General features: G+C 36.6%; 1 protein-coding gene across 2 annotated transcripts in view; it reads right to left on the minus strand.

The window, feature by feature from the left end:
• Window positions 1-1,587: 1,587 nt before the first annotated feature.
• LOC127623796 (leucine-rich repeat transmembrane protein FLRT2-like) overlaps window positions 1,588-26,140 on the minus strand; it is a 55,832-nt gene continuing 31,279 nt past the window's right edge. The window contains exons 1-2 of one of the 2 annotated variants that reach the window (XM_052098314.1): window positions 12,181-12,705; window positions 1,588-9,242 (exon numbers count right to left, since the gene is read on the minus strand). In XM_052098314.1, coding sequence (XP_051954274.1) covers window positions 6,884-8,872 — 1,989 coding nt within the window. In that variant the 5' untranslated portion in view covers window positions 8,873-9,242; window positions 12,181-12,705 and the 3' untranslated portion in view covers window positions 1,588-6,883. Of the gene's footprint in view, window positions 9,243-12,180; window positions 12,706-26,140 lie in introns of those variants that run through there. The other variant, XM_052098315.1, reaches the window with a different exon arrangement.

The raw sequence follows: 26,140 nt of genomic DNA on the forward strand, positions 1-26,140 counted from the left end.
TCTGTTGCTATTTAGTGTTTTGGGAGAAAATAAAATCAATGGAGCCCTTTTACTCTGTGGATACTTTAGCCCCGTTTTACTCTACATATCTTTTTTCAACACAACTGTATTTCATGTAGGCCAATCTCATTTTCATGTCCTTTTGTTCTGTGTTTTCCACAATGCTACCACATTTACCAGCTCTAAAGTGAGAGATGGAGAATTTAAAGAAATGTGGGGAGAGAAATACAAACATGCATTAGTTAAACACTTGTTTGTCACTGTAGGATTCAATTTTACTGCTTGTGGGGGAAAAAAAACCATGCATCCATTTTGTAGTCATTCTCATTCTGGGAAGAGAAGGGTTGACAAATAAAAGAGGATGGGAAAAAACTGTTCAAGCGAGAAGGAAACATGCTCAAAGAATGTTTATCAGCTTATTTGAAATAAAACGACATATTACCATGCATTTGTGGGGCTACTATAACCATGCAATGTATTTCAAAATTGCGATACAATTAAACAAACAATAGAACAGACATGAAAAGTGCTAGAACTACTGTCTTGCATTTAATGTGCTACATAACCCAGAGATCTTTCATTATTACAAGAAATAAGTTATTCAGACTTTGCAGCTCCATGGAATGAGAATTTTAAAGGATTTGGTTGGTGCTGAGTTTGTATTATTTGTGGATGGTTACTTTTATATCAACGATGCTGAGCTTATGTAAATTTGTTGTTCAGCAGATACACAACTTTTTTGTCCTCTGGATCAATTTAAAAGCATGTATTCCTTCTTCACGTTCTGATAAAATTGCATCCAAACCATTCGTGTAGGGATCTCTATTAAAAGAGGACAATCATGTATGATCGATGGTGTCTCTTGGTCTGCGTAATAATAGTGACCATGTTCAATAAAGTCAGGAGTATCAGAAGTGTATGTCTGTTGACTGTGCTGGTATACGACTCCAATAGCAACCTTTAATCATTTAAAAATGGAACAATGTGTAGGTGTGGGGTACATTATTCCCTTCCAGAAAGAACATCTATGTAGAAAAGTGAAAAGACCTCTTGATACAATCTATCAAAACAGTAAAATGTATATTTCATTTGGTCCTATTCATGATGACAATAGGCACCTTTACGGTCAAAGGGTGTAAACATTTTTACAATCATAATGGAAAAAAGAAAAGCTCTCTGGACAGAGTTACCATAGCCCTAAAGCTGAGCATGTAAACAAACTGGATGTAAGAATGTGTAGTTTGGTATGAACATCTGAGAAACAATATGTATCAGAACCATTCAAGATGTATTGACAGCTGTTAAACTTAAAAGTTAATACTTGGTCTTAGTTAACTGCTTACAAAATACTGCTCAATAAATAAAAATTTAAAAAAAGAATACTAATAATAATAATAATAATAATAAAATATATATTTGCATCACAGTGGTCAAGGAAGTATGGTCATATATATATATATATATACTTTACACATATAGTTCAACCAGAAGTGATCATCATAATTTATTATTTATTCACCCTCAAGTTTTCCAAACCCATATGACATTCTTTCTTACTTGTATAACAAAAGATGTTAGGTAGTGTGTGTGTGTGTGTGTGTGTGTTTAAGAATATGTGATGTAATTTGAAAGAAAGCATTTCAACTGAACTTCTTAGAAACATCAGCAGTTTTTATAGAACGTTAACAATTAGAACTAAAATGTAACAACCATGTAAGAATGAAAATGTTCATATTAAACAAAATAATTATCTTTGTTTATTACGATCCAATTATTATCCAAAAATGCAGCATAAAAGTAATCCATAACACTTCCGTGGTTTAATCCATGTCTTCTGAAGTGATCTAATCAATATTAAGTGAGAACTGGAGTTGTATGGATTCGTTTTATGGTACCTGTATTTGCTTTTTGAAGCTTCAAACTTTTGGTCACCATTCACTTGCATTACATGGACCTACAGAGCTGAGATATTCTTGTTTGTGTTCTGCAGAAGAAGGAACGTTAGACACAACTGGTATGGCATGGGGGTGTGAATGATGAGGGAGTTCCTTTGATGAATGGATCACACATCCTGAAAAATACACTAAAAGGAAAATTCAATTTAGCTATAATGGACAAAATCACTTGTCAATTCTGATGTTTTTTTTTTTTTGTTTGGTTTTTATTATTTTCAAAAATCGCAGTTTCTCTATTTACAACTTGTGCAAAAACATTTAAAGGTTTCAAGGACTTTACATTGTAAGTTAATTTCAAGGCACATACATGGGACAACACCAACAATTTAATAGTGGAAACAAACAGAAGAAAATTGAATGTTGCAATTAAAAATTGACTTTGGTTCCCAACAGATTATACTGCAATACCCAGACTGCTGACCAACAAACTGTAGCACGAGAGTGTAAAATCACTTCCCATTCTCATTCTGAAGAAAACACACCCAGAATATTAAAACACATGAATCTTATTCAATGTGTTGTGGCTTTCAGGTTGCCATTTGAATGAACAGTCACTCACCAAGCAATTCGGTAAGGTTTTGCACAATCCATTCATTAACATATCAGCTAAATTTAGCTTTTATCTCATGTAACACCATAATGTCAACCAATAAGTTGAGCTCTGTATTAAATAAGGTTTAATTATAGATTACCACATCACACAGGCGAACAACTTTTGAAAAAATAAAAGAATGAAATGGACACACAAAGATCCAAGACATATTCAGCCACATTTGTGGTAGTGCTTTGTTCAGACTGACCCCACAGTCATTTAGAGTAATTATTCCAAACCAAATCAATGTGCTTTTTCAAAGAGACGGATTGACTGTTGGGTAGGATTACTGACACGAGCCATTGCTCTCAGTCCCTTTTGTGTAATACATCCATCTGACTACAGGGCCGCTACTGTGATTTTCAGCTCATCCATAGAAAATAAAGAACAATGTACGCCACACGAGCGAGGCAATGAGTCACTCTTAATCATAACATGCCATTCTTGTCTGGAGGACAGATCTTGGCTTCTTAGCAATGTCATCTATTGATGTCTGTCAGTATGTCGTTTGCAATCGCCTTTCAAAACGTGTGCTTTGCATTCAACCCTGACTTCACAATTGTTGACTATTGCTGTAATCCGCAGATCTCTGTTTATGTCATGTCCAATCCTTCAACTGAACCCGATTAAGATATACTGCTAAGTTACAGTAAGGCAACAGATAAAACTGTTCATGTGTAGTATGAAACATTTCTGGTTTTGGTGATGGCCCTGCAAAAACACCCTCTACACAAGCTCTGAGGACATCAGAAGAAGGAATGATGTAGTGTAACGTGGCACATGAGAGGATCAGTAAAGATTTATCTCACTAATGGGTAAACTTCACAGCTATTTATACGGGTCTTCGCCACCACATCCACCTCCTCTTGGGGAACCTGAGCTTGAAAACCACACTGGACTTCAGACTGTGTGAGGAAGTCTGTTTAAAAGACTTACGGGTGGCCACAGGATTTGAAATGAATTTCTAATGGAGTACAAAATCAGTTAAAAGCCTTCAGTTGAGCAATGGATCCCAAGGATGTTCCAGATTTCAAGGAAAGCAGAGTTCATGCCCAGAGAAGTGCAGTAGCCCTCTTTTTCTTTTTTCTTTTAGAGAGCATTTTATTTGTGCCACGGAAACAACACTTTTGTAACCTGTGCAAGCTTCAAGCTCATCAATGTAGTATTCAAATATAGACATGTTAGTCATACAAACCAAATATCCCATTTGATTTCATGTAATGGCAAGAGCTGTTTGGATGTAATCAAGTATCCAGCCATCTATTCTAACTTTAGTGCCAAACCAGAGAGCAACAAAGGGTTAACTGTTAATTAAGACCCCCCTTTCCAACCCCAATCCTACTGCCAAGCGAAAATAACCTCTGCATATTTTCTCCTTTTCTTGGACCACGAATTATAAAGTGGGGGGTTGAACTCGACCCACAAAATAAAATAGTGTCAAAGCAAGTAATGTCGATGAGTAACAGTGCATGATAAATACTTCTCCACAGCAAGCTTGCATTCCAAAATGAGCTCTCTGTCCTGGAAAACTGACGCGGCATTAAAAAATAGTCCTAATTGCACTCATGCAGGGATCTGAAACTCTTTCAAAGACAAAATCAGGCATGTGCCAGTTCAACTCTGTGGGAAAAAAGGCTTTTGTTTAAATCAGCCATTCATCATCCCTCCTGATTTGATGTCCAGAACATACAGTCACTATAGAAGGTTCCTGAAAACATTCGTTTCAGAGCATAGTCAGAAAGAGCTTTATGTAATGTCATGGCCTAATTTGTAGAGCAATTAGAATAAATAAAAAGGAATTATACAGACTGTTCCCCTTCTGTTATGTTCGGGTCATTTTGACACTTTTAAGCATTAAAATTGGTTTTTAGGTCAAAATGGCTTTAGATTCTCCACATAGTCCACATAAATAAGTTTGATATATATATACTGGGTTGGGGAGTAACAGAATACATGTAATGGGATTGTGTATTTAAAATACAAAATATAAGTAACTGTATTCCACTACAAATACAATTTAAATAATTGTAATTAGAATACAGTCACATTCAAAAAGTATTTTGATTACTGAAGAGATTATTTATCATTTTATTGTCATTTGTTTCATTTAATATTTAGTCCTTTCAGATGGAGAACATTTGTACATATAAATGATGCGATCCAAAATACACTTTCTTATGATGTGTTACATTCATACGAGCAGACAGAGAAGTAAGTTTGAATAAGTTTGGAGCAGAAGAAATCAAAATAAACCTTGTGTAAATTGTCAGCTTTATGCTAAGCTAAAATGCTATTTCTTGCCATTTTACATGCACGTTACCAGGCACGATAATATTTTTTATCAAGAAAATTCATGTTAGATCATAATTTCTTTTTTCAAGTAAGACCTTTGATATTAGGGCAAAAATCATGTTCTTGATAATAAATTTTGGATTGTTTTCCTGTAAAAATATCTAAAAATACTTAAAACAAAATCAATTAAGTTTTAGAAACAACACTGCATAAGATATTTAGGCATGTGTATTTTGTCTTTTATTAATATCATTTATTATTATTTTGTATTTTGAGTTTTTATAGTCAAAACAAGTGATAAAATCTATTAGTGCTAAAGAAGTAATCCAAAGTATTAAAAATATGTTACTGACCTTGAGTAATCTAATGGAATACGTTACAAATTACATTTTACAGCATGTATTATGTAGTGGAATACATTTCAAAAGTAATCCTCCCAACCCTGTGTGTATATATATATATATATTATTTGAATCATGCTTGTTAATATGTCCAATGTTGGGTATTTACAAGGCCACTGCTAGGATAATTAAAAGGCCATTGCTAGGGCATTACTAAATGGTTGCTAGATGGTCAGAGTAAAATAAATATACCAACGTCTCTATGCCATCCTTATACCTAGATTTAATGTAAAAAGTAGTCTATGGGATTTTATTTAATATATTTATTTGTCTGCCAGGCAGATGTTTATAGTCTGAAATTAAATATTTTGAATAATAATAATAAAACATGATTCTGTATTTGTTTCAACAGATACATATTATCTTTTTTACTAAAAACGTACAGTAGGGAACACAGTATCTACTGCAAAAAAGTAGTACCACCACTGATATATAGGAGGCACTCTTTCCAGATGAAAAGCTATTTGATAAAGCTTGTTTACTGTAAAAAACAAGCCTATGGTAATATTCATGTATATGATCAAATGCAGGTACACTGTATATGTACTGTACTCTACTGGGTCTTTTCGACACCAAACATAACAGTTGTTTGTAATTTCCTCCAAAACAGAAGAGTTAAAGGTGCTGTTTTTCATCACTGTGTGTATAATGAATAATAATATATATGGAGGTTAAAGAGCTCCAACAGGATATTACTTGTTTACCACTGGGATTTACCTAATTATATTACCTCTTTTAGCAATTTATGTTTGGGTTGTAAATTAGCAGGAGAAAAACCATGAAAATGTATAATATTAAAGAGTGTTTTTTGGGGTCTAGTAGGTGCTATGAATTCTGCTGTATGGGCTGAAACAAGCTGCCCCCTGGTGGACAAAATGAATACATATATATGAATAAGTGTGTATACATATATATATATATATATATATACACACATGCCATGGAAAACGCTTGCACAGGAACCCTTCTGGTCATCTCCCTATAACATTTACTGCTGTTGGCCTTTCCCTGTGAGAAACTGCAGGGTGATGAAGAGTGGTCCCTTTTCCCTTCAAATGTGATTTCCATGAAAGTTAATTTCCTGAATGACTGCTCATGCTCTCTGCTGCATTAAAAAAGTGCACTTCAATAATAATTTAAAAAAAAGAATGAAAACTCAGCTCAATTTTTTTCTACTGCAGCTTAATCAGCAGTGTTTGGATTTCCTGACCACTGTTATCTTAACTACTGTTGTGTGAAGGGGTAGCCGTATTTCAGCACAAAGGGCATATTTTGGTTCTGTGGTTGGAAAAATATTCAGGATCTGAAAGTTGTCATGAGGCAAGCCTGTGCACTGCATATGCAGCAGGTAGCCAGCATTATTTGATTATATAAAATAACTGAAGTGTCCTTAAGCCAAAGCACTTTGAGCCTCACAAATTACAAAACCATTTCATATTTACTAAGAATAGAAAATATAGCAGAATTCCACATACTTGTCCACAGTATAAATTACCATTTTAACTGCACCTGGAAATATATATATATATGTGTGTGTGTGTGTGTGTGTGTGTGTGTGTGTGTGTGTGTGTGTATTTGTATTGTACAGTATACTGAACTACATTTTTCATTCAACAAATAGTTGTAGCTTCCATTAAAGAGCATCATGTGTGGCAGAAGTCCACACTGGGTACGTTACTGCTCTTGCAGTAACCTATGCTATTGTTACTGAGGTGACAGTCTCTGAGGCCAATTCCTCCATTAGGTGTGTAGATGGGCTGAATTCTGAAGTCCCCCTTTAAAAGCTGCTCGTTGTTAAGTGACACTATCTGAAAGCTTGTTTCAGTCATTTCTAGGATGGAGTTATCTTTTTTGGTGCCAGCCTCACAGTAGTCATCTTTTCTCCTGCCACGATTATATTTCCATTTGGATGACGACGACCTGCTTTTCTTGTGCATGTGCCAGCAAAACAAACTCAGAAGTGTCACTAAGACCACTAACACTGCCCCACCTATCACTCCGGCCAATAGGAGTGTAGAGGTATTGTCTTGCTGGGCAGCCTGCTCCGATTCAGAGTATGTGGATATGGACTTGGTCTTAGCCTCAGAACAGATAGTATCCTCCCCTGGTCTGTAAGTATTAAGAGTATCCAGAACATACACACAAATGCGATAGAGAGATCTGGGCTCCAAATTCGTCAGACGGAGCCTTCTCTGGTATCCTGGGATGGTTCTTTCTCGAGTGATGTCACTCATTAGGCTCTGACCCATCTTGACCCATGTCACTTTGTAAGCCATCACAGTGAAGTAAGATTCCCAACTCATGTCAATGCAGGTAGAATTAACAACATGAAAGGAGATTTTCAAGGGGTCTTCATAAGGAGGTAGGGGTCCGGGAGGGAAACGTGGCACTGGGGGTGTGGGGCTGGCAGAGGGAGGGTAAAAAGCTGTGGATGAAATGGTGGTGAAGCGGGTGGTTCTGGGGGTGGTGGTGGTGATGGTGGTGGTTTTACGTGGTGGAAATGTGGATGGGTATGAATGGGTTGGCCAGGGATGCAACACTGTGCCATCAGGGCAGTCAATGGCATTTAAGGTGAGTTCTCGAATTACCATGCCACGCACCCGCTCCGGACTATGGCATGTGAATCCACGGACATTTAGCGCAGATGGCAGAGACCTGAGCCATGCAATGACCCACTTAATGCTGCAATCACATCGCCAGAGGTTGTTCCTCACATTAAGGGACCTAAGGTTTCTCAAACCGTCAAAGACACCCGGTGGAAGAAACTGAAGCTGGTTGCTGGAGATATCCAATCTCTCCAGTTTGCTGAGCCCAGAAAAGGCTGTCACTTCAATGTTATCAATCTGATTCTCCTGCAGGTTGAATTTAGTCAGGGATGCACCAGGGAGCAATGGTGGTGGAGTGGTGAGTGAATTGCGTGCCAGGGACAGCTCTCTGAGGTTCACCAGATCGTGGAAGGTCCCAGGAGCGATGGCCTCATCTTCCAGGAGGTTCCCATCCAGCAACAGTCGCTGCAGGGTGGTGACATTCTGGAAGGCATCCTCAGCAATGTCGGCAATGCGATTCTCATCCAATCGCAGCTCCTTGAGATCTGCCGGTAATCCGATAGGAATGCTGCTCAGGTGGTTTTTGGTGAGGAATAGAAGCTTAAGGCTGACAGCCTCACTGAAAGCCCCCTCCTCTACTCCTACAGTGGAGATGGAGTTGTCATCCAGGTGTAGTTCCTCCAGCATGGGTAGCTGGGCTAGTGAAGCCCTGGAGATAGTCTGGATGTTGTTTTCCTGGAGGTGTAGCACTCGAACGTTCCTGGGAAGGTTTAGGGGAAATTCATCCAGCTGGTTCCCATATAAGTGAACAGTATCTACAGAGGCAACGTTGTGTAGCTCCACCGGAAAACCAGCATTGTTGATCTGGTTGTTGTGGAGGAAGAGGGTCTTATATCCCTCTTGCACCCCCAGAGGCACAGACGTTAGGCTCCTCTCATTACAATAAACAAATGTTTTATCGCAGCGGCACTCCTCAGGACAAGAGGAGACAGGGCTGAACTGCACATGCAAGCTCAACAACACTGTCAACCAAAAGCGAAGAAATGAAGTCCAATCATTACTCCAAAATCCAGCTTGAAACTCCATAATGAAAAAGAGAGGGAGGGAAAGTAAATGGCAAAAAAAAAAAAAAATCGAAGACCTCAGGGAGTAAATTGGAAATTTCACAAATCCAGCAAAATTATGTCCTCTGAAAGATCAAAATATGCAGTTCACAGATAAACCAGGAATTTAAGGAGTAATCCAACGATAATTTCTAGTCCGTCTCTGGAGAGGTGGTCTCATTGAAGTGCATGGGTTTTCTCACTTACGCCATTCAGTGTTGGGCCCAAGCAGCGTGAGACTGAGAGTGTGCTGAAGCACAGAGCCACACTGGCCAACTCCCAGCCTGCTGTCAAGTGCTGATGGGCCCCAACACAAGCTGCTTCCGGAAGATGCGACATTTGGGTCCAGAGACCTGTTACAATAAAAAGGAAGAATTAGAATACAAAAAGTTGCAGGGTTGCAACAAAAACGAACCAGGCCAAAGCCTCCGTACATTTATCTGACTAAATAATACACACTAGAATTACAATCATAACAAATCTTACAAAACTTGAAACAAACACGCTTACAGATAGTTCACCAAAAAAATTATTCTCTAATCATTTACTTACCCTCTTGCCATCTTAGATGTGTCTGACTTTCTTTCTTCTGCAGAACACAAATATGTCTTTCTTTTTTTTTTTTTTTTTTTATATATCTCAAATCTGTGGGTCCATAAAAGTAATCAATTTGACTCCAGTGGTTAAATGAATGTCTCAAGAAACAATATGATGGCTGTGAGTTTACAAACTTTAAAAACTGCGGGTTTAAAATATTATATGTAAATCCATTTTTACTATAAATTTCCACTTTCACATTTGTCTCCTTTAATTTTCAGCAACTTGCATTCTTCGTGCATATCACCACCTACTGGGTAGTGAAGGAGACTTTATGGTGAATAAAAGCCTTAAGTATTGATCTGTTTCTCACACACACACCTATAATACTGCTTCTGAAGACAATAATTTTTTTTTTTTTAGTGGATTAGTTTTATGAACATCTCCTTTGTATAGAATTCAGAGTAAGAAGTAAAGAATGTATGTACCGCTGCATTAAAATCTCTCTCTCTCTCTCTCTCTCTCTCACACACACACACACACACACACCCCTCGAGAAGCTGCTTTATGTCAGTAATGTGTTTTTTCGAGAGTCTGTAAGTTTGCTTACACATATGAAGATTTGATTGCCTTCATATGTTGAGAGCTCAGTGCAAGCATTATTCTGACAAATCTGACATTTTTGACAGAACAAGTGCTACTACAATGCCAATGTTGGTGTAACTAGCAGAAGGAAAGATTACACAAAGATGTTCTATGTGAATACTCGGCTAATGGGGAGTTGAGAGTTGAGTTCTGGCCACCATTCACTTGCATTTAATGGACCAAGAGAGCTGAGATATTCTTCTAAAAATCTTTCATTTGTATTCTGCTGAAGAAAGAAAGTCATACACATATCCATGAGTGTGAGTAAATGATTAGAGAATTTTCATTTTTGGGTGAATTATCCCTTTTATACCATTAGTTCTCTGCATGAATGGGAGCCTCTGAGTTCACATTTCAGAAAACAAAAAGTACTAGTAGCAATGTAAAACTAAAATCAAAAGAAAACACACTAACATAAGCATAATCATGCTGCAGGAAGTGTTTTAAAGTGACTGACTACTGCTTTTGCATATGAATATTGCATATGGCGTATGGTGTCTTCATGGTGCATCGCAGACTCATGTCCTCTTTGAGCATAGCTAAAGGGAAAAAACCATCAAATGAGTTAAGAGAGTGGGGGGTGTCCTCTCAGAGCTCAATGTGACGAATGCTGCCTGTCAAATTAAATAGGACTGGGTTATAATGTAGCCCATCTACCTGCAATAAATGATCAATGCAAGCTTTTCTCTCAGTGAAAGGGTTTTGCATTCACAAAGGTCTCAGAATCACAACGCATATCAAATCAACTGCTTAGATTTTATTGCTTCATTTCCAGGTGATTCAAATCTGTGACCTGCATAAGTTCAAATTTAAAATTCAAAGTAAGCTGCATGTGTACCGTTTTTTCATCAAAACCAACTCTTTTATAACTGGGCAAGGCAGCTGCAGCCCTTTAATCAAGACTGGTTGGAAAAAACTTTTATTTTTTACCTGAGGACAGAAAACAGGCTTTTTGGCTGACATTTATACAGCTGTCATTTTCACAAAAATGTAAATGTTGTAACAGACCATCTAAAAAGCAGTATTGCACAGATGACAGATGTTGCCTAGTAAGGCACGAGAGAATCAGACAATCCCCATCCTTTATTTATTTATTTATTTTTTGCAACGTAAAATATATTAACACACTTTTTTGGCATCTGGAGTCTTCAGTCAAACACATTTGCATTAGATATGCTATTGTGGCCTATATTCCATCCAGCTTTGTAAATAGAGTTAAGAGAATCAATGCCTGGCAAGAAAACACTTATCCATACCAAGAAACAATTTGTGACAGATGGTGGTAGCGGTGTGGGTTAAATAAGTAAAATAATAATAGGCTAATAATAGTAGGCTTATAATAATAATAATAATAATAATAATAATAATAATAATAATACAAACCCGACCTAAAATAAACCTGTTCGAAACTTCCAAAACCGAATATCTCTGTGAAATCACTAAAAAAGCATAGGCTATTAAAAATGTAAAGAACAACTGTTCCACAGGTCCCCGCCGATAATAAGCCTGTTTTAATTGCTCAAGTCCAGCGTGCTGCAAGTATGCACATCAAAAACAAATAGAGTGAGAAAGAAAAAAAAAATCTATACATCGAAATGAAATGTTTGTATCGTTGACAGCATTTCACGGCGGATCAGGTGATCTCAAAAGACCAGCGAAGGCCGTTGATGTGAATGAATAATCACTAGATGGTACTGGGAGCCGTGAGACGAGCACTGAGTACTTTGCCAAACTAGAAGAGAAACGGTGCCATGTCACGCATTGATGTTAGACCAGATAAACCGCTTTCGTTATCCCACTATGTGTACATACTAAATATACATGCTATTTCAGTTGTTAAATATTTGTAACGATTGAACAAGTCTCATCATATTAGTTTAAATAGTGTGCGGGTAAGTAAAAGCCCATAGTTAAACAGCAGAACAGTTTCGGATGAATGCCCGTAATCTATACAAAGGTCAATGCAACCAAAGAGTAGTCTCTTATGTCAAAAAGAACACTTTTAACTTAATATATGGAGGTCATTCCTCCATATCCCTGAATTAACATGGGTAAATAGACTTAATCCCTCAGAGAATAACTGCAATGTCTCCATCAAAATCTGCCTACCTTATTAAACATGATTTTATCCATACCCGAAATAAAGCAAATACTTCAGACAGCCATCTCCCGCTGCTCTTCATGCGCTCGGTGGAATGGACGAGGCGAAAAGATCCAGCGCCATTCCCGTAACATACTGTTTTAAAGACTCGGTTCCGAGCTCCTCTCCGCCCGCTGCGCGTCCGTACAGCATACCGACTCCCGTATGGAGAGCTCAATGTCCGCGTACTTTTTAACCGAAGCGGCTCTCTCTCTTCCTCTTCCCACAACTGAGCTCTCTTTAAAACCTTTAATTCAAATTTAAATGTACAACATCCACTTTTTCCAGTTGTCGTTACTCGAAACGGTCAACTCGCCCCAACGAGGCAAAAATACATCCACGTCATCATGTATCATATCATCATACTTCGTGAAAGCGTAAAACAAGAGTTAGTCGATTTATCTCCGAGGGATGTTTACTGAAGAAAATTGCGCTTGTAATGAGCTGTTTACTACACACCTCCGTGTCTCTCTCTCCCTCTTTCTCTCTCCCCTTCTCTGCCTCTCTCTCTCTCCGTCTGGTTAGCACTGAGTTTTTCGGTCGGTCCTCCCATACTGTCCTGAGTAAAGAGGTAGGGGTGGAATGACACTTACGTTTGAACCATGTGCGACCTTCGGGCTATTTTTGTCTTTTTCATTTTAGTTTTTCGATAAATTTGGCAGTGTATTTTGGGGGGAATTTTGATATTTCAGCCTCAGTTCCTAATACATCTATAATACACTGTGCACACAAAATAGTTACACTCAGGATCTTAATGACAAAAATGTCCCCATTGAAACCCATTAAAACTGCAATGTTTGAGTCCAGTGCCATTAAAGCATAAAATCATGAATTCTATGAAATTATGCTTTCATTCTGGAGCCCTGGCTTTAAATTATTACATTTTAATATTTTCCACCAAATGGCAAAAGTTTTCTCATGTTTAGCTAATGGAGCAAATACATGCTTTTTTCCTATTTCTATTTGCATTTAAAGGGTTAAAAACATGAAAATGAATGAATATTTGGTAGTTATGATCAGAACTGATGTTGGTTAAAAAACCTAAGTCAGTGAAAGTGGAAAATAACATTAATTTATAATATTTTATGTAAGTTTTTTTGACTTATGTTTGTCCTCTAAGGTCCTGAATGTGTTTTATTTTTTTTAATCTGACACTGCACAAATAAAATAATGCATCAAAATAAATGATATCGCTAATCATTGACATATCCCAGACAGTGATACCCCCCGCCCCCCACCACCACCAAAAAAAAAAAAAAATCCCATTAGCATTTAGTATATGGAATATAATTAATTTTTTGGTGTTTTATTTTTTTTTATGTAATTTTTTTATTAAAAAAAACAACATGGGCATTATGTAAACAATCTGGCATTTAAAGGGTTAAAATCCTGAAAATGTATGTATATTTGGTAGTTATGATCAGGACTGATGTTGGTTAAAAAAAAAAATACTAATTGAAAGTGGATATTATTAAGTGTAATATTATTATGGCTGTTTTTTGATGCAGACTTTTTTGTCCTCTATTTGTTTTATTGATGCACAAGGGTTAAATTGGCTTTTCTCATTTTAAGAATAGATTTCTTTGTGTGTTAATCTCTATACCACTGCATTTATCCACATGTAGACTTCATACAGTAGGCTATATTTATATGAATGAAGTGAACAAATAATGTATGTAATTGTAGAGTTTCTGACACCCTTTAAAATTCTAGCCTACCTGTGGGTTTTATTTTGAAGTCATTCAAATGCATACACACGTGAAACCTCGGGAGATTCGGTCAGTTGGCTTTTATTTGGTAATTGCAGTGAGCTGATACACATGAAGAGAATGACCTGCTAATGTTATGAGAGCGATAAGATGCGATTTAATACAAGTGAAGCACTGTGATGAAGCCACACGCTTCCCGCCCCTCTGCTTTAGAGGAGCTCGCACACACCTATTAATTTTACTCTGCCATTGCTGTCCTAGTGTCCTATGAATACTCAGATGCACTCTATTCTCTATTGTCTTGAGGTGGCTGAGGTAAACTTTAGGGTAGCCTCTCTCTCTCTCTCTCTCAAACTCTGGATGGAACGCTCATTAATTATTCCCTCACTGGCACCTGCCATGCACAGAATGTGCCGATATTGCACTCTTTCAGACTATACATTTTAATTAGTGCCAGGTTACTGTATACGTGGCATGATATTTAAACAGAGGCTGGCTAACATTGAAGGGACAGTTTTATGTGGGCGTATATCCAGTGGGAGGGAAAACTCCACACACTTCTTAGGGCCCGACAGAATTGGCAATCAATTTGCGATCATTAGTTTTAAATTACAAGAAAGGGTGGAGAATTGTAATTGGTGAACCCTAAGAAATGAAAGTGTCTCCCGCCTTATTGCAAATAAATTGGTCTGATTCAAGAGATTACGTCACTTTCAGGTTCCCAGCTAGTTACTGTCTCCATCGTATCACGTTGCAAAGAGCCCTTTTAGTGACTTTCCAGATGTCTTTTATATTTCATTTTATCTTCTAAATGTCAATGATGGACTGCATCATCCTTCTCAGTTTCCAAAATTTAATTTCAACATAAATCTGTCTGCCATTCAGACAATGAATTATTTACTGAACACAAAAATATACAGAAGTAATAGTATCATATTTTTACCTGGAGCGACATTTACTGGAAAATTCTCAAGTCTTAGATTACCAAAAAAGGATAGCATTTGGTCACACAGCAAAAAGTTTTATAAAGTACTGTATTTGGTCATGCCTTTCAGTTTCTATATGACATATGTGGCTGGGACACAGTTTACTTTTATGCAAATGTTGATATTGTATGTGTATTTGCTTAGTTTTTTTTGTTTTGTTTGTTTTTAATGAACTATATCATACTTAGCCAATTACTCAAATAAACAGATACATGTTGGTCTATTGCACATATCAACTCTAAAGCATGCTTAAGAGAGTTATGAACATTTTGGCAAATTAAACATAGGATGGGATCTAAATCTTTTAAACCTATACAGATACTTAATGTAAAGTTACAATATGATCACTGAGAGGAATTTTAATTTCTATATGCTTCATTCTATAGCATTCCGTAAAGATATTTTGTCTCATAGCACATCATCTGATAAAAAAAGGAAGAAAAAAATAGGTTCCACTGCTGATAAATGTGACTGGAAATAGGCTTCAGGTCACATTTATTCTGCTGGTTGAGCACTCAGTAGGTGTCTGTGAGGTAAAGCTTAAAATCTGGATCAAAGCCCTCACTCACTGACCCCTCTGGACCCAATCCAAAATCACAGCACTACAGAGCACATGCACTTCACTTCTATGCGATTAGTAGTTTTACATATTCCAGCTTTTTATTTTCCATTCACTTATTGCAACTGATTTAAAAGGCCTTTCTCCACAGAAATTCTAAATGCTGCAGATTTCCCCCCAAAATCAGGTTAGAAAATAAAAAATTAAAAAAGAAAGAAAGAAAAGTCCACATGTTCCATATGCCATGCATCTGGACCTTCTAATGGCTAAATAACATAACACCTGCATTCTTCATAGGCATAACTGAAAAGTTAGGAAGGTAAATGTCATTGAACATTTAAAAAACAATTGCCAACACAAATGCGTTTTATTTTTTTAGTCAATATCCCTGATAGTTTTAGTATTTGGCCAGTGCTTGAAATGTTAATAAACTGTGTTTGTGTGTTTTTATAGCAGAGATTTGCAAGCAGCTTAGCATAAGGACTTACGAAAGGTTTATAATTTGTGCTTAAGCCAATCCTCTACGGCATTAGAACTCGTACACATTAAGAAGTATTAAAAAGATAAATGTTTCTTAGCTCCTTATTTCCTTCGCAGGAGGAAGAGTCAAAGTTAGCAATGTTTCACTCGACAAGCTTCACCCGAGCACGACAGCATCAGCAAGCTGTAAAAACAGGGTCTCACAACAAGCAAGGCCTTGTTTTTGCCTGCCGACTTGAGACAGGGGTCAGAGAGGCAGCCAGAGGATGGGTCTTATCCAGTGTCCTAATCCTGCCAGGAGCTCTGCCGTTTGAAGTCACATCTGCTGTAAATTGTCCTCCGCGAGCTTAGGCAGGAGGAAGTCTTAAGTTTGGGGGGGGGGTGCTGAGCTCTCCTGACTTGCTCAACCCTTATCCTGGGTCACCAGCGCTGGACCGGTATTCACATGGCTGGGTGGTTCAATGTACTCAAGAGGAACAGTGCTGATCTAGGACCAGATGTAGACGTCATACTATTTTGGATATGAGTAAACTGTATGGTATTATTTTAAATTAGTGGCCATGTTACATGTTACGTGTACATAAGACTAATTACAATAGCATTAATACTAACAAAGTTTATTTACAGTCAGCTCTGTATTATAATTTGAATAATCAATATTTGGGTCATTGACACATAAGGTTGTTTGAGGTACAAAAATATCAGACATTTTAAAAAAATCATGGGTAACTTAATGAGTATTGACACTTCTTAAAAAAAAAACTTACAAAATGTGATGCTGTGTAACCATGAAATTGCCCTAAATAGATTCCTTGTACCTTGGCTGTGATACCTGAATGGTTGATGACATCATCTCATTAGCATGTTGTGCATAGGAAAAATAAATACAGAACTACATACAGACTTAAATGGGCAGTTAAAGAAATATAGAAATATATAATAACAAAAAAATGAATTTCCTTTAGCATTTTCGGATTTTCCCAACCTTTTATTTATGCTCCATATTGTATTATTTTTTTCAGCTTTCATGCGTCTTTGCACGCTTTCGACCAGGCTTTCACATTGCTGTTCACATTTATGCCACTCCTGGCAAATCATTTCAAGCAGGAATTCAACAGCAACTGGAATGGAATGGCTGCCATACATGTAGAGATGCTAATTTAAGAAACATTTGGAGTGGTCCCTTATTTCTTTTCCCTGAGCTGTATACTGTATATATATATATACATTTTTCTGGATGGTTACACCACATGACCTTTTATCTTTTCTTCACTTTAAGCCCCAGAAAATTATTTTAGACAACTTAATTGATCTGGACAAGATCAATGTCTTTTAATGTCTTTTACTCATTTATCATGTCCATGAACTTTTTTGGTGCTAAAGGAATAGAATTATCAGAAATATCAAGTGACTTTTTCCAGTATAGCAGAATTGTGCTTTCCTTTTAATGTATTTTTTCATGATATTAAAGGATTCTCTCATCATTTATTCACCCTTATGCCATCCCAGATGTGCATGCGTTTCTGTCTTCAGCAGAACAATGATTTTTTGGAAGAATATCTCATCTCTTTTAGTCCATACAATGCAAGGGAATGGGTGCCAATATTTTGAAGTCACATAAATCATGTAAGGCAGTATAAAAGTAATCCATAAGACTCCAGTGGTTAAATCAATGTCTTCCGATGTAATATGATAGGTGTGGGTGAGAAACAGATCACTTTCACATTCTTCTTCTTCTTTTTTTTTTTTTTCTTCCTTTATGCATACTGCACAGAAGAATTTTTTGCAAAAAAAGGACTTAAATATTGATCTGTTTCTCACCAACATCTGTCATCTTACTTCTGAAGACATGGATTAAAACACTGGAGTCAAAAGGATTACTTTTATTATGCTTTTTGAACTGTCAAAAATTTGGCAAAATGAGGGTGCGTAAATGATGAGAGAATACTCCATGTAGTTAAGGAAAACTGCACAGATAATATTTATATAATAATAATAATTATTATTATGTATTTATTTATGTTTAAAATACATTTTGATGTATTAAAATGTAATGTCAACTACCCATGAACATGCCATTTTTTTTTAATAATTCAGTACTTACAGTATAATTACACTATAACATGATTAAAGTAAAATGTGACTGTATATTAATCACTGAATATTTATGATATATTTTACTTATTATTTATCTATTTTATTTACAGTGTTGACCTGATCCTAGGTCAGCACTTTTGTTTCTGACCTTTGTTGTATTTGCTGACTTTAGTTACTATGGGGCAATACGCCATTGACTCAGGTGCCTTAAGGGTATATGCCGTGTCAGAGCCAATAGAGTCAGTCCCGCGGGTAATTCTCCACACATACATTTATCATCTTGTCTCTTAAGAAATGACCTCTGGAGAGTTATTTTGAGCTTTAATAAATGCAAGATCAAGTCTTGTAGTTAATGAGCATTGAGAACATGAGGGTCTGCAAGTTAATGAGTGAATCAGCTTTGTTGCAAATAAGGCTGAGTGACACACACATTAACACACACATGGTCGATCTTGTAGTCAAAGCAGCTCTTCTGTGCTCAGCCTACCATGGTGATGAGAAAATGAAAGAGAGAGAGTTTATATTCATACTCAAGACTTGGTCAGCAAATTCCGTAGGATCCCTATAAAAGACAACAGTAACATAATGTGACGACGCTTGTACATAAAATGGTGTTAGGTTGGTGTGCGTGATGGATTTCTTATAGATTCATATACTGGAAGGCATCATGAAAAACTCAAAACCTCACAAACTATGTGCCAGCAGTCATCTGGCAAAAGCAAAAGCCATTGTGACATAATCTGTTTCAGTCAGACTGACAGGCTGAGTCAGTCTCTTCCACACTAGTCAGCCCGAGCCTCTGTCTATCCCATAGAGTGACAGCATTTCCCTTTTTTTAAATAACCATTTGCTCAATTGGGAACCTTGAATCCATCAATCCAAAGAGGAAATTATAAACAAACCTCTCTCCCGGGCGAAGAGAATGTTTAGAAACCACCACCAAAAATCACCTCAGACTGAGAATTTGATTGAAGTTCATCTGGTTGTAATTATTCAGTAAAATGTAAAATCTTTCCTCTGCTGATCGCCTCTGGATGCTTATAGCTAGTATCCAGCTCATTAGATAGCAATTTTCAAGTGTCATTTGAGAGCTGCAGTTTTGCTGACTTGTGTTTACTTCTCAGAGTGTGGAGAAGGTAATCACTTTCATATGGTGGACTATAAAGATTAAATAATTTGCAGTTGATTTTAAGCTCTTAAAAACAGGTTTAACTCTTATGACTAACTGCCATTTGCCTGGTCTGATAACAATCCACTTTAAAGTTCTTGTTGTCAGGATAATAATTATGTTATGTTATTGCAGACTACATCTTTAAAAATTCTATTTCACACCTGAAAGCCACGTCTGATTTGGCTTTATTGCTTCAGACACTCCCATCATCCAAATGTAGTGATTTATGTGCTGAAACTAATGGTGCTGCGGAGTTATGTTTCACTTTTATGGTAATTGCACCATGTTTGTGTTGACATTGTTCACAATAAATGACTGTAAATGTCTCAGTAAGGGTGTGAATGTGAGACTGTTTATAGAACATGATCCAGTCTGACAGTACGGATCTCTTCCGTTTTGTTATTTACATATTACAAATTGCCCAGATACTTCCCTTGCCCCAAGACAAATGCGATTTGGTTGAGATTACACAGCTCTATTTTTTGGGAGATGGCTGCTTTGCTGTGCTTCCACGCTGGCTCTTGGGATAGTTTGTTTATGATCCGCTGCTATCGCCTCACTCATCTGCAAAATGTTCGAAAGATCCGCAAATATATATTTTTTTTCCCCATATGGCTTTGCTCAGGCAAAAACCCCCTTCATCCCAATCTGTACCTCCATCTGCTCCCTGCGGTTTAGCACAAAACAGTTTGCTTCTCGCAAAGAGAGATAACTTTTAAAGTGAAGTCTCAGATATCTCCCGGGGAGGCTTGGTAGGAATGCCGGGATATGTTAATGCTGGTGTTAAAAACACACTCAGTGTGACTGAGAAGTGAGTTCTGTTATGATCCTCTCGGCACCGAGGGGGCCGCAGTGAGAGATGATGTAAAGTTTATTGATTTTCACTATCGATTGGCCCCTTCTGCTGTACAGCACCTCAGAGGCATGCTAGTCCTCTGACAAACACTTTCTTTCTTCATCTTATCCTCTTTCGCTGTCTTTTTATTTAGCATCGCCAGTTGCCCACCAGTTGCCGACCCTGTTGCCCACCACCCCAGCCAAAATAACAGAGGCATGACACTGCAACTCATATATTACTAATCGTCCTACACTTGTTGCTACAGAGACAAACTAAAATGACCTCTGTTCTCTCCTCTGTTTACTCATTCGACAGCACAGAGGTACACTGTGCATCAAAATAACAAAGGGGAAGAAAAAGAGAGGATATTAACAAGGAAAAATTAAATATAGCCAAGGTCAGTGTGTGTCTGAGCCCTTTGTATAATTCATGCCTTGCGTCCTCCATTTAACTCATTTCTTTTCTCTACTTTCAGACAGTGGCGCTTTTGATAAATTGCACTGTTCCAGAGAGCTGGACTGTCCTCACACCACCGTGACTCGAGATGAGGAGATTGCAACCCTGTATTAATTATTCAAAGAAGCTGGAGAGAGCCAGGTACCAACACCTGAGTGATACATAGTGTCAGACTGTTTGCAGGGGTAGACATTATTATACTGTTGCTCTGCTGGAAAACTGGATTAATCCATTAGCCAGCCTACACCTTAACACGCATGTCTACATGTTTAAAAAGACTTGCCCTGGATTTCTAAAGTGTATGTAGAGCTACTTATAATTAATATAGACTAAAAAGAAAAAAACAAATTTTGGAGGAATTATTATTATTATAGTTTATTTACAAATCACTATTCCCCACTTGAGAATGTCCCCATGCATTCACCAGACACTTGACTTAGGACAAAGTCTTTTTGAGATAAACACGGACTGTTGCATTTATTAAATGATTATTATAATTACTAGATTAGATTGTAATTTCCATATGGAACCCAAATCTATATTGTAACCCTAAATCTAATAGAAATATTTTTGTATTTTCGACTTTGATTTTTTTAAAAATATATTTATAAATGTATATTATATTATTTATATATATATATATATATATATATATATATATATATATATATATATATATATATATATATATATATATATATATATATTGTTTTTTTTTCCTTTTTTTTATGTGTGAGTGGGTGTGTACAAACTTTGCACACACGCATTCACATATACAACAATATATAAATATATAATGAACAACATAAAGATGCAATGAAATGTGATATGAATGTTATCTGGTTAAATCATATTCAAATTACATGAAATTATCAGGCAGCAAAACATGAGGCCGATGAAATATCCATTATGTGCAGTGTTGCACAAATACTCTTAATTGAAACTGATTTATCAGATTTAACCATGCAGTTTCCTCTTCTTTTATTCTTTTATTTATAAATAATTTCACATCATTACATGATGTAGCTCAACAGCTCTCTGCCTTGATGCAATGGAATGCTACATATCATTTTGGCAATCAGACTTTTCTGAGATATTTCCTGGAATAACAAAACCCTATGACTGATATTTATGTATTCTCTCGGTAGACACTTTATTACCTATTGACATAATGCATGTATTAAGCTGTTTTGAGATGCTTGCTTCAGAGGGTAGGTAACGACGCAACGCCAATGCCAAGAATGGCATGCATGTCATTGCTTTTACAATGTACTATTGGATAACATGTATTTAATTTCTTTATAACTTTATGTAATTAGCAAAAGCATTGGCTCACAATGTGGCATGCTACATGCTACCAAACTTCACAATGGAGTTGGGTTTCGATATCTGCTTTAAGATCTTACGCCTTTGGCAAAAGCCCTGATTTCTTTGTTTTGAGAATGCATGTGGTAGATGTTTTGGGCTTGATATTTTCCCTCTTGTGGTTTGCCCAAGGGACACCATTATCATGTAACTTTCTTGAACTTCTACGATGTGAATGTATGGATTTGTCATGTCAGATTTACTCCAGATTTTTTAAGAAAACTATAATACATTACACCATTTAATGTGGCTTTTCTTTTTTTACTTGCCAACGGTAATGTGGGTTAATTTAAAGAAAACGCTTTAAACAGTTACATTAGAGCAACTTAAACTGAAATCAGTAATCACCAGGATTTCATATCTCGGATTTCTTACAAAAATGCATAACCACATTTAAAATATGCCAATATCATAAAAAAATTTAATAATGTTGAAAGAAGAAATACTACTTGAAATCTGTATCTGAGCTCTATGAATGCTAAATGCATACTTTAAAAATTCTGGCTTTTCATCAGCTTTAATGTTATTTGATCCTCTTTAGCACGTTATCTTAAAAACATGAGTTAGTCTACTAAAACATATGTAGCATGCATACCGTTGAATTAAAATAAAGGGAATTGTGTGATGTGACACGCTCAAAATTCTGCTTTTTGAACTCTACCAAAAATGTTCTCCAATGAGAGGTCATTGCAGAAAGAGATCGTCTGATTAATTTCGTGTTTTAAAGAGAGATTTAAAATTGCTGAGCTGTCAAAATTACTGCAAGTTTCAACCACAGTAAAAAAGGAATCTGGGAGCGAACACACACTATTAGCTCAGGTGGCTTTGTTCTTCAGACACCTTCTATTGGATTTATTTATTTATTCTGTTAGATTTTGTCTGTTGTTGAGGTGTGTATGACACAGATGTGAATAACAGCCTGATCTCAATGAAATTACCTGACTTTGGCAGCATTTTCACAAAATCATTTTACACGGTTCCTTACACGTCTCACGGCAGTTCTGAGGTGAAATGTCCACTTTGTGGCACTAAAAGTTCATTGATTTTCTCTCAAACAGTTGAGGTTTTACTTTTAATGCTTTATCACGTTTTGAATCAACAAAACCTACCTCCATACCCTAAAACTTAAACCTAAACCTAATCAATAGTGTCATAAAAAGTGTGATATAAAAATGCAATTGCAAAAGCAAAAACGTCACAGTGATCATGGCCTGTGCTAGCTATAAATGGAGTACGAACTTGCCGTGGGCCTCTGCATTTGGGAGGGCCTCCAAATACCAAAGCAGTTGGTCGGTGAAATACTGATTTTACTCATACATTGAGCCTCAATCATGAAACACAAGCAAATCACATTTTTGTGTAAATCGTTCATAAAGCCATTTTGACGGTTTTCGTATTTTCGTATTTTCAAAATGTCAACAAAATTTACACCATCAATCCAACAGCTAATTTGATACTAGAAAATCACCTGCCATTGTATCAAACAGGGTTGAAAGATATTTGGTTTGTTAAATGAAGTTTAACATTGTGTTTGTTTTTGAGTTACAGTATGCAATAGACTGGCATGTCTTAAGGTTGATATTAGGTCAAAAATGGCAAAAAAGAAACAGCTTTTTTTTTAAACTCGTCAGTCAATTATTGTTTTGAGGAATGAAGGATATACAATGCTTGAAATTGCCAAAAACTGATTTCATACAAAGGTGTACACTACAGTCTTTGAAGACAAAGGACAACTGGCTGTAACAAGGACAGAAAGAGATGTGGAAGGCCAAGAGGATAAGTACATCAGAGTCTCTAGATTGAGAAATAGACGCCTCATATGTCCTCAGCTGACAGCTTCATTGAATTCTACCCGCTCAACACCAGTTTCATGTACAACAGAAAAGAGAAGGCTCAGGGGTCCAGGCCTTATGGGACGAATTGCAAAGAAAAAGCCACTTTTGAAACAGAAAAACAAAAAGGTTTGAATGGGCAAAGAAACACAGATATTGGACAACAGATAATTGGAAAAGCTTGTTATGGATCTTAACCCTAATGAGCTTTTGTGGGATCAGCTAGACTGTAAGGTGTGTGAGAAGTGCCCAACAAAACAGCCACATCTATGGTAAGTGCTACAGGAAGTGGGGAGTGAAATGTCACCTGAGAATCTGGACAAACTGACAGCTAGAATGCCAAGGATCTGCAAAGCTGTCATTGCTGCATGTGGAGGTGTCTTTTATGAGAACTCTTTGAAGTAGTTTTAAGAAGTTCTGATCATTTGTTTTCAAATTATAATAGTAAAATTTCACATTATTAATGTCCGGACTATACATTGTGATTAGTTGAATGCCGAATCGGTGAACACAAGTACAAATTTCTTTCCATAAGAGCAAAATCAGTACATTATTCCAAACTTTTGGCAGCCAATGTGTGTGTGTGTGTGTGTGTATGTATGTATATATATGTAGTAACCATTTCAGTGACAGTTTCTTCATTTGACATGAGCACTATAATTTAGGTTTCACTAGATCAATATAGACGTTGGTAAATCGTGTTCAGTTAATGATTTGTGGTCTTTGTTAATGCTGTTAAATAAACATATTGCAGGCAGGTGCTTACACAATAAACTGAAAAATAAAATCTAATAAAATAAAATATAGAAAAGCTCTGCATACTGTCGTAGTTTACAGCGTTTCGTCAAGGATCTTCAGACTTTACGTTAATTTCTTTGAAGGTTATTCCAGATGCAGGGGAGGTATATCAATGTTACCATCATGATTTACCCAAGAAGTAGCACCAACGATGCTGACAATGTGCTCAACAGAACCAGAGAAGGTTAATGGTGGTAGACGTTCTCCTTCTGGCATGAACTGATTTTTTCACACTAAAGCTTCATGTCAACCATTTTATTGACCTCTTGGACGGTTTGAATAAAAAAAGAGCTTTTGATGTCAGCAAAAACATGCAATGACAGAAAGTTCCTCACTTTATTTGAGACACTATTGTGTTTGCTAAATAAAAATATTACGATGTGAATGCACTTCATTCATTTAAAACGATTTCATTACTGTTCAGCATAGATGTTAACAGCATTTATTAGCAAGTCTGGTGTATTACTTTTATGCCGTTTTCATGAGTGTGGATTATGATAATTGTGAATGAATGTGCAGATGCCTCCTATTTACGAATGTTTGGAATTCACTAACATACATTTATCTAACAAATCTGTATTGTATGCAGCGTTTGTTAATCCAGAGGAACGTTTTCACAAAAGTCAATTTTGGCGTTAAAGTAATAGTTCACTAAAAAATTCTTAATTCTCTTATAATTGACTCACCCTCATAAAATTCCAGATGTATATGACTTTCTCTCTTCTGCAGAACACATATTGTTATATCATGTCATGATTTTTATAATAATATATTTCATCCAGTGGCACCTGCAGCTGTACGGCCATACGCACTGTGCGTACCATGAGCGCTCCAACTGACCTAAGAAATATTTACTCTCAGAATGTTTCACCAATCATGAAACGTGTCCCGTATTTCTGTTGGCTGTTTAAAAGAACTAGTGATGACCAATTTGTGAATTAATAATTCTTTTGAGTCAGTTCTTTTCAGTGAATTGGCCAAACGGGCTTGCAAAACTGTTTGAATCGATTCGTGATTCAGTACAATTAGTTCAGCGCGCTCTCTCACTGAATCATTTTGAGCGGTTTCTCACAGTAACGGGATATACGAACACAGAACAAACAGTGCTGGATACAGTGTAAATTTACCTACAATCAACTGACACAAAAGGCTGTCTTTAAGGTAGTGATGTGTCATGTGAACAAGGGGCTGTTCAAACCATAGCCTATATTGTTTTGTGTATGCTTGTGCTGTTTTTCAATCATTTCCATGTAAACATTCACTTGATGACAACTGCATCATGTTTAACTGTGTTTTTAGCTCTCACACAAACTCTGCATATTTAGATGCCGTGAAAATGAAAATAGTCGCTTGGACCAAATGCTAACAGCTCTTACATTGTAACCAGTTATTTTAGAACTTATTATAATATTTCTAATCTTGTAAATATATTGTATAATGTTGTGCAATAAAATGTTGTCATTTCACATGTGGTTTGAGAGGTGTTTCTAATATTAATTTTATTTAGATCCCAAACTTTATATCGTACTCACCCACAAATGTTCACATGTTTGATGGCGCTTTCTAAACTTTCTAAAGAAAGGCCAGCTCATGTAACCATGGAAACCTCACACTATTGCCTAAACAGAATGAAGATTT

This window comes from Xyrauchen texanus, chromosome 30 (assembly GCF_025860055.1).
Source record: "Xyrauchen texanus isolate HMW12.3.18 chromosome 30, RBS_HiC_50CHRs, whole genome shotgun sequence".
Classification (NCBI taxonomy): domain Eukaryota; kingdom Metazoa; phylum Chordata; class Actinopteri; order Cypriniformes; family Catostomidae; genus Xyrauchen; species Xyrauchen texanus.